The following is a 16,328-nucleotide window of genomic DNA, read 5'->3' as shown; positions in this document are numbered from 1 at the left end:
TAAACACAAAAATGTGTAAATATAATTTAATAGACGTGCAAGGAATTTATGTGGTGTCCGCACCAGGTTTTTTTGTAACTGTAAGAAAAAAACTGCTGTCAAATAACAGAAATTATTTTATTTTTTTTTTAGGTACGGCTGACGGCGTCATGGACACTGACATATCAGAAACTCCGATACAGGAGTTTTACAGAGGAGAAACGATATTAATAACTGGCGGTACAGGATTTTTGGGCAGAATTATTATAGAAAAACTAATGAGATCATGTCCAAATTTTAACAAAATGTACTTAATTGTAAGACCAAAAAAAGGCAAAGATCAAAAACAAAGACTTAAAGAGCAATTCGATGATTTTGTGAGTAGTGTTTCTTTTATTATTTAGTTAATTTATATATTTTTTTACGTGTAATTACATATTAATCTATATACGTGTGTGTAATTTTTAACAATATGACGCGGGCAATTAAATATATTATAGCGAGGTCATCACGAGAAATACCTGCTAGAATTATTTGAAGTTTAAAAAATAAAATCACACTAGATAATTAAGATAATATCGAAGTCATCTCGTTATAATGAGGATGACCTGAAGAGATAAAATAGACCTAGTCTCGTAGGCGAAATTTTATTTAAGACTCTTCGCTTTTTCTATTCTGAACAATAAAAACAGAAACGGCAATACTGTTCGTTTCAAATACAAATATATTATTCGATGTAAAACGTAAATAAAACAACATGTCACAGTTCTGTCTGAACTAATTGCGTCCAGATCATTCCTTATATCTGCTTAATATAAAAATACCCGATTTTGTACGCAAATTGAACTTGTTCCAAATATTTATTTAAAAGTCTTATATAAAATTTTAACTAAAAAAATAAAACAAACCGTTCGTTTTTATATCAGTAAATGTATGCGGTCAATACATTAAACAAAATGAAAATCTGATAATCATATTAATGATTTCATCTGACAGATTTTTTGTTATATTCATAAAAACTTTAATTTTCAGGAAATAGAAATCGTATTTTCACGAAAGACAATGCTTTTGCCACTGAAAAAAGATGTTATTCTTTCAGTGACATTTTTATAAATTTCACATTAATTCAATATTTCTACTAATTTAAAGATAAATAATTTTTTAATAAAAAAAATAAATCTGTTAACGTTATGAATTTTCTGTATAATCATTTTAACCTGCCCGTATCATATACAATCAATTTCAATTTGCTTAAACATATTTTTTTTTTATTTAAGGTTTTTATTTGTTATTTTTAATGTATATTAAAATCAATTTTGACTACTAGCATATTTATTTTCAATTAAAACGAAATTTTTATTATAAAATGTTGCCCTGAGAAGTCTTTTCTTTCATTTATTTCATGACAAATGATAAGCTCGTTATCTGAGATTAAGCACACTTATCCATTCCTTACGTGTATTCGATGAAACGTATAACTCTATGCAGTGATCTCTGAATAAAATATTTACTTATTTAACAAGGCTATTCAGGTTACCCATATATAATAGCAGTAATAACTAAATTGCAGTTTTACTATAGAATTTGTGCAAAATATCATACGTAATTAACGATTAAAATATAGTTTTTTTAAACGATAAAAATAATACTTAAAAATTCATTTAAATTTAAATAAAATGACAATAGTTATTAGGTATATTGTAACTAGGACACCTATAATACCTAGCAGACGTGGTTTGTTTAAAATAACTTAAGATCTTTTTTACTTAATTAATGTTAACAAATACAAGCTGAAGTCTTATTACAGAACATTATACTTTTTTTAAATGACAAGGATAATTATTTTTCATAGAAACTCTGGGATGTAATTTTGCAAAAGAAAAACGTAGAAATTAATAAAAAAATTGTTAAAAATAAATCTTAACAATATTTGTTAAAAATTAATTTCTTCTAAAATTACTTATATAATTCAATATTGAAATGTATGTTTTATCTTAAAATAAAATAACAATCAACAATTACGCTTCTATTTATAAATACCTATAGAATTTAACAGAAATCAGTTATAATAATCAACAGGATATTGTACAAAAAATTAATGAATTACTCTGATAAATAAAACAGTTTAAAATAGAAAGATTAATATTGTAATGAATAAAGAGAAAAAATGTAGAATTTTTATGAATGAATTCAACAACTAAATTTAAACGTGCCATTGATTATGTTACGTAATAAGACTGCTGATTATATCATTAAATTTATCCTCAGGCACGTAATTATTATTATTATAGATCAAAAACATTGAATCTGAATCACTTAGTCTAATTAGTAATTTAAAAGAAAAAAAGACTTGTTTCATTCACGTTTTGCTCTTTCTTTTTTTACATAATTAATTTTTTCCGTTTTTAAATCTGTTATACATCATTCTACATCTCAGAGTAAGGTATTTTTATCAGTTTTTTCAATTTTTTTTACTAATTACATAGATTCGTAAAAAAATGAACTAAGGAAAACTTTTAGAATCGAGTAACAATTCAAACAAAAATACAAACATTAAGATATTTTGATTTATAATTATTATTTTTTAAAAATTAGTAAACCATATGGTAAATTAAATAAGATTTGATAATAAAAGTAATGAATTATTAAAAAAAGAGGACAATAATGAAAAAAATATTAAATCAGCATAACAAAGCTTATTATTGCATCTTTAAAATTACAAAACATAAAATAAAAATCAAAAACAAATGTAAATAAAAGTAAGAGCTTTCATGCAGAAGAAATATGTGTGTAACAAGTAAATACAAAACTAATTACATAAAATGTAACAGTAGCATTATGAAAATAAAACACCGATAAAAGAAATCAAGAAAATTAAATAATAGAGATTTTTATTCCCTGCTGTAAAAAACACAGTAATAATGTAGTTTACCATTGAACAGGCACATAAACTTGTTGCTTTACCCTATCTGGTTGCGTACATTATTGTGTTCACGTAAAAGTGACACTAACTAGAGCTACTTTATCTAATAGCTACTTTATTACTTTAAGAATGGCTATTTCAGTAGTAACTTGCATCTCATGTAGATTATCTACAGTGCTAAGGCTCAAGTCCTAGTAAAGGCAGTTACTTTTATATGGAATTAAATACTAGATCGTGGATACCAGTGTTCTTTGGTGGTTGGGTTTCAATTAACCACACATCTCCAGAACGGTCGACCTGAGACTGTACAAGACTACATACACTTCATTTACATTCATTCATATCATCCTCTCCATACCCAAGCTAACATCTTATAATTCCCCCCTCATGCTCTTGTTCTCTCTCTCTCTCTGTTTTCACATTCATACAATACACCATATTTAACAGATGATATCAGCCTTTAAATATTTCTAAAGCCAACACAGCTTGCTACAATAAGTAGTTGCTATTCCCTTTACATTTTCTTTTCATTACTCCAAATTTTTCCATTCGTTAATCCAAAAATGTTATTATTCTTTAAAATTCTTCAGTCATGTACTTGAAAATAATGCTTTGAAAATATAATTAAAATTATCAGACATTTGGAGAATTTAAACAGTATAGATAAACATTTAAATAAAATACAGTATTTAAACTAGAGTAACAAATATTTTGAAATTAATCTTTAGTACATTTCAACTCTTTAGTAATAATAATAATAATAATTGAAACAAGATTTTAATTAAAGATTAGATAACAATCTTTAATAACACTGCCAAACCCATTACTTAGTTTTCTTTAAAAACACTTCCTTTTAAGAAATGTGGGTTTTTTAAATACTCTTTAAATTCATTTAAAAATTATTGCTTTATTATTGTTGTATGACAAGTAAAAAACAAAACAGGAAGAATTAGAAATTCAATTATAATTTTAACATCTGATTAACAAAGAGGAAATTTGAATATAATTTTAAATACCAGCCATTATAACAATAACACAGTAATAAAAAAAAGCCTGAATTAGCATTGGAGGAGATTTTTCAAGAAGGAGAAGATACTACATTTTCTTCTATTACTTGTATAGCATAATAAAATAACGATCTGCTATCAACAATTCATATAATCGATTTAGGAAATGAAAGGATATATAGAATGTAAAAACCTTGAACTTGACAAACAACTTAAAAATTGCTATAAAATATAGTAATAAAAGCATTATCATAAAATAAACATCATATTAAAAAATAAAATGCTTATAAAGAAATATAAAAGGGCTCTTCAACCAATAATCGAGAGTTGATAGTGAATGAACTCAAGGTCAATTTGTTTATGAAAGAATAAAATTAGTTAATCATTAAACATACGTAAGCGCAACACAATTCATTTTTGTATGTCATACATACTTTTTCTATGTCATAACTAACAAGACGTGACTTGAATATTATTAAAAAGGACTACAGAACAAAATAAAACAAATTAATATTTTGCTCACTAAATTGCGAAGACTACTTAATAATCCGGCCAGTTCTGTTTGATAACTACACAATACTGTTTATTTATTTCCAATCTTAGAGCTACTTCAAAACCAGATTAGTCATAAAAATTGTTACAACTAATAACAATGAGATATAAATAGAAAGTTGTTTTAGAAGATAAAATATAATAAAATAGTTATAAAATAAAATATAACCCAAACTAGTGTATGAACTTCAAAAAGTGAAAATGGGAATACATTTATGAACAAAATTATTATTAGTCTTCAAATGCAAGATAAAGTAATTTATTACAATTAAATATAATTGTGTACGTTTATCTTGAATGAAAATATGTATACATATAATACATAAAAAATTTGTGCAGTCTTGGAACTGCAACCAGGAATTTCACCAACTAGTATGTGAAACCAATCAATTACAGTTTAGTAAGAAATATGCTCAAAATTAACTGGAGGAAGAGGGATTTTATTTATTTATATGTTACTATATCTGGAAAGAAGACTAGTGGTTAATTAAAAAAAAAAATATAATAAAACAATAACTGTAACAATTAAAAAATAAAAACTAAAAAGTAGCAATTAATAAATTAGGAAGAGTAAGGAAATTTACAAAACCCCAAAATATTTGTAAACTATAATTACAAAAAGAAGATTAAATTCCTTGATCACATGATTTGCATAAGTAATTTAAAGATACTAAATAAACAAATTTTCCAAAAACTCTGGAAACTAAAAAGCCAAACATGATACATAAAGCAGAGGAAAGAGGAATTTCAATATCTGGGGATAAAAGAGGAAAACTGTTAGGATAGAATGAAGTTTAGACAAATAATTAATAACATAAAGGTTCATATGGATGAAGGAAGAAAGAGACTCAGAAGAAAACAACGTGCACTCTGAAAAAATGAAAGAAATATAGAAAAGAAGCAAAAAAAATTATATTATCTACCTATCACAAATAATCTTTGTTTTTCTATAATGAAATATTAAGACTTCATTTTGCTTCATGTGCAACTAAAAAAAATTCTAAAAAATATGCCTGATTAACTCTTTAATAAATAATCTTTTCTTTATTTTCCTTGCTTATGGACATTTTTGGATCAAAAGTTTTCATTTATTGGGCATTTCAATAAAAATATTTTACATTTTTATGTTTTATATATAGACACTTGTTTTCTACCTTGCATATTATGAAGCAGAACACTGTTAAAATTTGACTGTTTTTAGCAAAACAATAAAACTGTAATAACTACAACAATTAAATCTTTCTACATATTTTAAATTTTTGTGTTCTTTTTACGTAACAGTATATAAATCAAAATTGTTGGAGAAATCAAGAAACTGAAGTGCTAGTTATGTGAAGTCCCCCAGTAATTTAGTACATGATGTAATTAATATTAATAAAGATTATTATCTAGCATAAATAATTTTATAATTGTACAAAAAAAAATATAATAGCTTATTTATAAACTAGTCAGATGAGTTTAACCTTTTAAAAAAGCATTACTAGTAATAAAAAGTATAATAAAACAGATTGCTATATATAAAAAATGTTTTTGTCATGCCCGTCAATCTTGTTGGATTACACAAAGATATTTTATAAATTTTTAATAAATAAATGCATATAAAAATTTGGATAGAGTCATCTACAGAGTGTCCCACGAAGACAAAGAGATACTTTTAGAACATTTTCTTCTGATGAAAATAATGAAAAAAAGTTCATATAAGCCAAGTTCTGGAAACGCTTTGTTTTCGAGTTACAGCTCAGATTTCAGATTTGTAATAAAATGAAGCCCTAATGTGATTTTTAGGATCCATATTAAGGAGCACATTTTAATGGTTTCTTATGTAATTTGAGCTGGGAAAAAAGTTGGGAAGCAGAATAAAACAGGTCCTACAATTGTAACTCCAGTTTTTAAGATAACCGACACTAAAAGGAAGGCTTTAATAATGAATTAGAAAATCATAGGACCGCCACCAATTGATCACTGAGAAATACCAAACGTGTGATAGGCTAGTCTAATGTTTTCAAAATTCCTTTACTAGTGTGAAAACAGTTTAAAATTTGATAAACTACTAACTTTCATAAGGAAATTTTATTTTTCAGGAGGATCTAGTAGTTAATTAAGTCGTTCTTTCAATTACTGGTAACTCTAACGAAGAGGTACAACCTAATTAAATTTGAAGATAAAGAAAAAACTCTTCCATATATATTTTTTTTTGATGCTAAGCTTTTCAAATGCTTTTCTAAATTTTGATGTTTAGAGGACATTGGTCTTCCAGAAACCAAACTGATGGAACGACATCGTATTATCAGAATCAAAATAAGGAAGAAGCCAGTTAATTCAAAGTGGTTAATGAAGATCACCAGGATTAAACGACACATTTGGACAAAATTATTAAAGATTTAAAACAAAGGAAAAAAATTTATTTGTTATTGTCATTTCATTTGTTTGGATACTTGTACAGCCTAGGCTTTCAATCAAGAGGAAAATTTATAAAAAAAAGAAAATTAAAACTAGACTTTTATTATTTTTTGTCTTCAGTATTTGACTGGTTTGAAGCAGTTCTCTAAGATTCCCTATCTAGTGCCAGTTGTTTCATACCCCCTAATCTTACATCCCTAACAATTTGTTTTACATATTCCAAACACTGCATACCTGTAATCATACTAAGGCATTCTGGCGACTATTCCAGAATGCCTTAATATATGGCCTAGTAAGACTATCTCTTCTTCTATTTTAAACTGGGTGTTTGCAATTGCTAAATTATACTTCATGCAAAACTCAATAAGTCAATCCCTTCTTTCATTCCTTTTGCCCAGTCCGTATTCACTCACAATATTTCCTTCCTTGCCTTTTCCAGTGCTTACATTCCAATCTCCAACTATTATTAAATTTTCAACCATTTTTATGTGTTCAATTGCTTTGTAATTTTTTTCATAAACACATTCTACCTCATCATCATCATGGACAGTTGTAAGCATACAGATATTAACAATAATTGTCGGATTAAGTTTTGATTTTATCCTTATTACAATGATTCTATCGCTATGCATTTTGAAATGCTCTACTCTCTTCCCTGTCTTCTTGTTCATTACGAAACCTACCCCTGCCTGCCCTTTATTTGAAACCGAGTTAATTATTCTAAAATCACCAGACCAAAAGTCATTTTCCTCCTCCCACTGAACCTTGCTAATTCCTATTGCATCTACATTTAATCTATCCATTTCCCTCTTTAAATTTTCTAACCTACCAACCTTTTTTAGACTTCTAACATTCCACGCTCCAACTCATAGAATGTTATACTTTAATTTTCTGGTGACCCCTTCCTTAGCAGTCCTCACCTGGAGATCCAAACAGGGGACTAGTTTACCTCCGGAATATTTTAACAAGGAAGGTGCCTCTATCTTTATTACATGAAAATGCAGAGAGCTACATTTTCTTGGAAAAAAATAGCTGTAGTTTTCCATTGCTTTCAGCTGCCCAGTACTCGGAAGTTTGAGGGTCGTAAGTCCTCTTGACCTACGCCCTTAACAACTACTGAAAGAACTGCTGCCCTCTTTCAGGAATCATTCCTTAGTCTGGCTCTCAACAGATACCTCTCCAATAGTTGCACCTTTAGTATCACCTCTGTATCACTAAGCACTCAAGCCAACTCACCATCGGCAAGGTCTCATGATTAATATAAAGACTAACTAAACTTATACTGATAATACCACTTTGGTATGCTTGAACACCATAGCACGAACTAAATACATAATTAACATGCATTAAATTAGTGCCATTTTATAGAATTCAATAGAAAAAATGTTAATTTAGACCATAAAAGGTATTACAACTTTATATGAAATACAACAATATTTATATTACTTGTTGTACACATATAACAAGTTATATTCACGGTCAATGAGGTATGGACTAAGGCTAACCAGCAACTTCATAATCAAATGAATATGCAACTGTAGACATATATGTTACTTGTTCATATGTCAAATATTCCTACACAGTATAAATCTTACACTAAGAGAATTAATTGCTATAAGGAAAATCTTTTAAAAAGTTACATTATTTCCTATTTACTTTATATTCTATTTGTGAATTAATTGAATTTATGCATAAAGTAATAGTATGTCTTTAAAATAAATTAATGATGATGAATGTTATGTTATGATAATGTTAATTTTAATTGATGATGAATGTTTTTAAAACATTTTTAATATATAAAAAGTGATATCTGTACACTCTTAATTTTTTCTAACATTAATTAGCATATTTAAATAAATGAATTGTAAATACTACTTTTTAAATAAAATATTGTATAGATATAGAATTACTTGTACATGCAAATATTACTACCAAATGGTTTTCCACAACTAATTATACAACTGTTCAAAAGTGGAAATACTGATATCACAGTTAACAGTGCTCACCATGACTTAATTGATGGAGACTTATAATTAACTATGTCTGAAAGCAAAACTTCTGTCTAATTTAAATTAATAAAGTGTGCCACTTCATGAATAAAAAGACCCTTTTCTATGTAGGTAGGAGTATAATTTCATGTTGTGCAAAAATAAAAACTATTATCTTAATCATAACTAAGTATTTTAATAATCAAACAAATTAATAAAAATATTATCACACAAGTGTATTTATGATTTAAGCAGTTTTACTCTTTCTGATGTTTTTCTTAAATCAAAGACTGAAAATAAAATTTCAAGATTAAATTTCTAAAAATAAAACATGCATGTTTTTAGTAAATCAACTAAACCAACTTAAAACAGAACAAGTGTATTTTCACTATATTTATTTTTTTTTAGTTACATTCTTATGTTAACAATACATTATAAAAATAGTATTTATTTTTCAGCTTTTTTCACAAGTGAATCCATCTATATTTGAAAAAGTATCTTTAATTTCGGGTGACTGTGCTAAACCTATGTTGGGCCTTTCAAGTGAAGATCAAAAAGAACTTCAAGAAAATGTAACAATAGTAATTCATTCTGCTGCAACAGTAAAATTTGATGAACCACTCCAATTGGCGGTTGCAATTAATATTACAGCTACAAGAGATCTACTTACATTATCAAAAGGCATGAAAAACTTGAAGGTATTATAATAAATTATATATACTTGTATCTACACAATTTAAAAAATAAATAAAATTATAGATTATGAATCATTATCTGGAATTTAATAATAAAAAAATTCCAGAAAAATTAATTTTAACTGTTTTAAAATAAAATTCTGGTAATATTTAGTGGATAAGATTGAAATTTCTAACTGGGGGTAATTAGAAACTTCTCACTTCCCATTAATTATTACTGGGTAACAACAATAATTACTAACAATTAAACAATTTTACTGGTTAATTACCATATTACAAAAAATTAGAATTTTGCAGTAGCATTTACATCAAGTTACAGTACCTAAATCATAAAAAAAATATAAATACATGAAAATTTTTTAGTCAATTACGTATTGGTGTAGTATTTATTTTTTTCAAAAATACAATTTTTAATTAGAACTGCTTAAGCAGCAGCCACATAACAGGAATGTTTAATCTGTGCATTTTTAACTCATTAAAAATTTGCTACTGTGCTTCAAATTGTACATAAACTAAACTTTGGAAAAATATATGGATACAATTTCTACTGTGTTCTGTCACTATCACAACTGAGAATTATTGGATAACAGCATTTTAAAGCTAAACTTTTATTTCTTGATCAAACAATCATACATTCTACATGAATAATTTTTATCCTGAATAAAACAAACATTCTTCATAATATAATCGAAAGGTATTTTTGTTTACATTCACACCATAAGAATGAATTTTTTTAATTTACAATAATAGTTATGTATTTCCATAAGTTTTTTTTCCTTAATAAAATAGTTTCAAAGTTTCTAAACTGTGATTAAACTTTAGTTCTGCTTGATATTTGCAATTCATCATCATGTACTGCATAGCAATTAATTTATAAAACCACATTCAGATACCAGCATTAATTTTTTACACATATTTACTTAATTTAAGTGATAACTTAAATAATAATGGTTAAGATTACTTAACGCAAAAAATAGGCCAAAAAATTAAACACAATAAAAATAAAATAGTATGCAAAAATAAATTGTGTTCCTGTACAGTATAGAACTCCATCTTCTACTTCAAAAAGGTTTTGTCTAATGTGTGGCAAACATATGAACAGTAAATTTGAGAAAAACAATATATTGTTATGCTTTCAACTTAACGTGTTTTATTTTTCTTGAGCCGTTGCAAACAATAATCAACATAAAAAAGCAAATCATTCAGAACATTCTAAATCATCATATTACAGTAGGATGAATTTAAAATTTAATGGTTTAGCGTTGACAAATCTAAATTAACCTACCGGTTTGGTCTAGTGGTGAACGCATCTTCGCAAATCAACTGATTTCGAATTCGAGAGTTCCAACATTCAAATCCAAGTAAAAGCAGTCACTTTTATACGGATTTCAATACTAGATCGTGGATACAGGCGGTTTTTGGTGGTTGGTTTCAATTAACCACACATCTCGGAAATGGTCAACCTGAGACTGTACAAGACTACACTTCACTTACTCATAGATATCATTCTCATTCATCCTCTGAAGTAATACCTGACTGTGATTCTCGGTGGCTAAATAGGAAAAAATCTAAACTAACTTTAGTTCCGTGCCATATTTGCGATTCAGCATTAATTAGTGTGTAGCAATTACGATAAAATTACAGTTTAATCCACCGAACGAGAAAAATGTAACATTGAATCAACGATTACGAGGATCGACACAAAAATAACTTTACCGAACAGCGATATGACGAAATCATGTACAACAACATAACCTTTCAATCATCCCGCATATGCGAGTATCTAGACTGCCAAACTTGAAGATAAGAAATTGAACTTGAAATAACAAATTTCTGGAGTTCATTAAACATTTAATTTCATTTCTAGTAGACATTAATAAATATGAATTTATAAAAAAGAAATCCTTTTATATGCATATTAAAATTTATATTTTATGTTAAAATTGTTTTATTAAAAAGAAAAGATACATGAATGTAAAAATTAATAAAAATATTACTTATATTGAAAAAAAGGATTAGGCCTAAAGCAAATAATTAAAAATGTAATCTAATGAATGTAAAACTAAAAACTCTTTAGCTTTGTTTCATTCATTATAAATTGTAGTATCATTTTTAGTTTACAGGACTGCAGCATAAGATCAAAAAGGTTACTACATGCAGAATTTAATTTTTCAGAAATAATGAAGTAAATACTTCCATCAAAGCATATTCCCTCAAAAAGAAGTTTTTTATTTTATCCATCATGAAAATCAAGCATTCTTTAGAAATGTTATGTGGAAGGGAGTAGTAGAATAGTACTAATTTACCAACTATTCCTTGATATTTGAACAATTATAAACTCATTGTCATCAATTCTTTCTTTTTAATTGTTGATAGTCAACGATTGATAAATATTTTTATAAAATGATTGACTGTATTTTCTTTACACCATTTAACTTTTTTCTTTTCCTATTATTTCAGGCATTTGTACATGTTTCAACAGCTTATTCAAACTGTCACTTAAGTAAAATTGAAGAAACATTTTATACACCAAGTCTTGAAAGCAAGAAATTAATAACATTAACAGAATGCCTTGATAATCAACAGTTAGATCAGCTGACACCCATGTAAGTTTAATAGAAAAAACTTTCTGCAGAGTATGAAAATTATTTACAGCTAACCCAAAATACTAATATCAAAATATAATAAATATATTGTGGTTAGTGCTTATCAAACATTAGTAGATAACAGAATCATCACTAAGGGTAATATATAATACAGCAAATTAGGTTTTATGAGGAAATAATTCATTCTTTGAAAATAGGCCTTGTCAATTAAAAAATGTGTTTTTAGTTATTTAATGAATCATTGAATTACTAAAATTACATTTGATAACACTAAAATGATTAAATATAAAATGATACACTTTCATATATTCATTCTTCCAAAGATGATCCTTCAGTTGGTCCTTTAACTGATTAAATTTATTAAAGCAGGTGCTATTAATTAATTCTAAAGCTAATGTGGAAAAAAGATCTGGTATTTTGAAAGCAAGCTGTTTTAAATTTATGAAGTCTTTAATGATTTATAATTTTTACAGTCTTTCACTATTATTTTAAATAGTTTAACAACATATTCTTATTACCATATTGTATTTATCATAATTATTGATAAAAATAAATTTAATTCATAATCAAATTAAACGTAATAATTCTCTTAACATAATTTCAGATAGTTTCAACACTTCAACTGAGTGTGAAGGAATGAAACAATTTATTATTCCTAGAATGTTGTCTTTTGTTGTTTTCCTTTTTTCCTAACTAATTTTTTTCCATTCTGTTCTTATTATTGAGAAAATAAATAAGGTCTTTAATTCATCCTATTTTTCTACATTTAACAGTTGATTTATCATTTGTATTGTTAAGTCATAAAAAGTTTTCATTATACTCAAAATTACAAGTACTTTGTAGTAAATAACTTAGACTAAGATGATAATTTTTATTTTTGGCAGAAACTAAAGACCACTGCTGGCACATATTTTCAGAAATTTTTTATCATAGAATAATTTGAATTTTTGAGTATTAAAACAATGGATTGTACGTACTGCTTCTTCGTTTGTCTGATCTACTGATAACTATTTGCTCCTTTTGTTTTTAATTTTCCTGGGATAAATAACAAAATGACTGACAATCCTGGTTGTTACATTTGGGTAAACATTTGAATGAACTTAAAACAAGTTATAATAATGGAATGAATATAACACACATTTTGTTAAATTCAAGTTTCTTGTATTTTATTTATTTAATGCATATTCTACTAGGAATATTAAAAAACAAATAAAAAAACGTTTTTGCTCTACAAGATGTATATTGAAGCTTTCATTTTAAAAAGCTGATTTTCATGAAACAAAAACCAAAACATCACATTACAGTTCTTCAACCTCTAATAAAAAAATATATGAAAAAACTGCTAGCTGTGTTTTTTTAGTTTTTTTTTTTCAATTTACTCCTATATCAAAAAAACTTGAGTGATATCAATATAAAAAATATCAATATATTTATCAAAATAAAACATACCACAAAAATTAAAATAAACCAAATGGCACTTTTTATCCTTAAACTTCATAGAAAAAATTAATAAAATATCTCTGCACTATTTTTGCATGTTTAAATTAAATGGTTGAGCACTTAATACTTTTTGCTTAATTTCCTTTTCAATTCTCAGCTCTAAATATTGGTAGATGTATATCTTACATTACTACCTCATTAAGGATGCTGGCTGACCTTCTGTCTTATTTTATTCATTCCAACACTTTTAAGCAGGTCAAAAATCTTCCAAACTGATCTTAGGAATAGGTGCAATTAAAGAACTTTTTTCTGTTTCAGATTGTTAAAAGATGTTCCTAATACATATGTATATACCAAAGCAGTTGCAGAAGAGCTTGTTAAAAGACATAGTAAAGGGATTCCTGCAGCTGTTGTAAGACCCAGTATAAGTAAGTGTTTTATTTTCTAATCATTTTAATCAAAAAAGTTAATATTTTATAAGCGTAAAAAATAGAATTCAGTTTCTCAGTGTTCCCATCTAATTAAAATTAAAATTAAAAACTGTTAAAATAAAAACACTTATACATCAATAAGGATTTTATTTACTGTGATAATAAATTTATTCTTTATTAACAGATACAATATTCTGGTATTGAAAATTTGCAATTCTCTACACTATTAATGGATTTTTGTTTAAAATAACTGTAATAAATGTATCAGAGTAACACATCGAAGTAACATAGGCAGGGAGAGGAGTATTGATTTGGTTTTGGTGAGGGAATTCTCAAATTCAAAACAAAATTACATCATAGCTTTTGTGTTGTAATTAAAAAATCACAATGGATGTCTCATTCTTCAATGAACTAAATTAGAAGACTTTAAAATGCTCAATAAACACAGCAAGCTTTTAAATTAGAAATGCTGAACACAACTGTGGAATTTATAAGGTTACCTGAAACAATTGTCCCAACTTCTAAATTGGGCAAACAGGAAGGTCATCTCCTACACATAACAAAAAATGCAAGGAAGCATCACTTAGATATTACAATATTCATAATCAACAATGTAATACAGCTAATAACAATCAACTATACATTTACAGATTATAGTAATTTAAATATCTTACTTTCAGCACCTATGAGCTTATTAGACCAGTTAAAAATGTAAAACTATAATTTCACACTAAACCCAATAATATCTCCTTAATAATCAGTTAGTATTTACATCACATATTCTCTTTGATTTCATAATAACATCACAAGAAACATTTTTTTCCTCTGACCATATCTATTATCTATTAATGAAGTGAAATATTGAAAATGTTCAATACCAGAGGAAAGCACATTTGTTCATCAATGCAACAGACACTATGATGAGGCGTAAACTTGAAAGTATTTGACTTGTACAGTGGGACTTTAGATATGTTTTCGGCTAAATCAGGAATGGTATTATAGTATATCAATTGAGATAAGGAGAGTTTAGAAGAAAGCTCAGTGTGTTGTTTTTTCCTTTATATGTTTTACAGCATATTCACAAGGTTATGCATAGGAATAGGTATCTAAATCTTGTGTAAGAAAAAATGCCAATCCTTACCAGAGTTCAGACTTGGGACCTTCAAGATGAAAGTTTAAAATGCTATTGCTTCATTATGTGGGTCAATAAATCTGAATTTTTGACTAATGTTCAACATGAATACGTTGTATTTTTAATGAAATATCACTGCATGAGAATAATTTTTACAACTGTCATCACCAAATAAAGAAAACTAACAGATTATTACCTAAATGAAATTCTAACAGGCCATCTATTAGTAATGAGCCTGCTGAAGCTATATGGGAGTGCTATATAGAGTCCAAAGGAATCAATATGGTTCTGATTTTAAGTACTGTGGCTTAAAAAAAAACTCTCACCTGACAAAGGTTTCTATTTTACTGGTCACAAACATTTATTTGTTATATAACTGTCTCAGGCAACAACTCAAAAATACATTCTTTTCTGTTAAAAAATATTTCGCTGTTTCACTGAGCATTTTTAGAGTAAGTTAGCGTTCAGTTAAGCTGTTTTCATGCATATGGTTAAGTTCATATAAATCAGATTGTAGTCTAATGAATGAGTATATGCTTTTATTAAATACAAATGTGATAGTTCCAAAATGAACGTATAGAATGTTCTCATATACAATAGTGTATTAAGCTCATTTTTCTTTAGATCATCCCAATCTGAATGGATTACATGCACTAAATTATAGATGGAACAAGTTCTAAGTTACCAAAATTTTGTTCCTCTCATTACAGTAATATTATTTGCAAACACAACATGTTAGCGTTTCTGAATATGAAATTTCCACAATGCTGGATAGAAAAGTATGAAGGCATGGCCAATGTTAACATTTTACCTCATATTTTTGTTATAAGCTCACATCAAACAGAATATTGTATTTTTATAAATATTCAACATAAGAAAGCAAAAATCACAATGACTATTAAAATCTGTCACAACTTTTGTATCTAATGAAGTACTAGAAAATTGTTTATATCTTAGCAAAGCAATAAATTGAATTCATTATCAAATTGTACTAATTAAATAACACAAACTTGTTTAGCTGCTCTTTAACTTAACGAAATATTTCACATATATCTTGTACATGTGGTTATAAAAATGAGCAATTTTTAGCCCTACCTTGACTTCGAAGATACAATGTATGTAGATGATAAAGCATGTAATACAACCTTTTTTTCTATGATCAGAATTTTACGTCA

The 16,328-nt window shown here is 26.8% G+C and overlaps 1 protein-coding gene across 1 annotated transcript in view; it reads left to right on the top strand.

The window, feature by feature from the left end:
• The window catches only part of LOC142331054 (fatty acyl-CoA reductase wat-like), a 64,880-nt gene that overhangs the window by 37,186 nt on the left and 11,366 nt on the right, over positions 1–16,328 (top strand). Inside the window, exons 2-5 of the mRNA XM_075376690.1 lie at positions 133–356; positions 9,308–9,547; positions 12,005–12,150; positions 13,909–14,018. Of these exons, the coding sequence (XP_075232805.1) occupies positions 133–356; positions 9,308–9,547; positions 12,005–12,150; positions 13,909–14,018 (720 nt within the window). The remainder of the gene's footprint in view (positions 1–132; positions 357–9,307; positions 9,548–12,004; positions 12,151–13,908; positions 14,019–16,328) is intronic.

Source organism: Lycorma delicatula, chromosome 10, assembly GCF_047948215.1.
Source record: "Lycorma delicatula isolate Av1 chromosome 10, ASM4794821v1, whole genome shotgun sequence".
Taxonomy (NCBI): Eukaryota; Metazoa; Arthropoda; class Insecta; order Hemiptera; family Fulgoridae; genus Lycorma; species Lycorma delicatula.
Note: the sequence above shows the minus strand (reverse complement) of the source record. Positions and strands in the feature narration are given on the sequence as shown.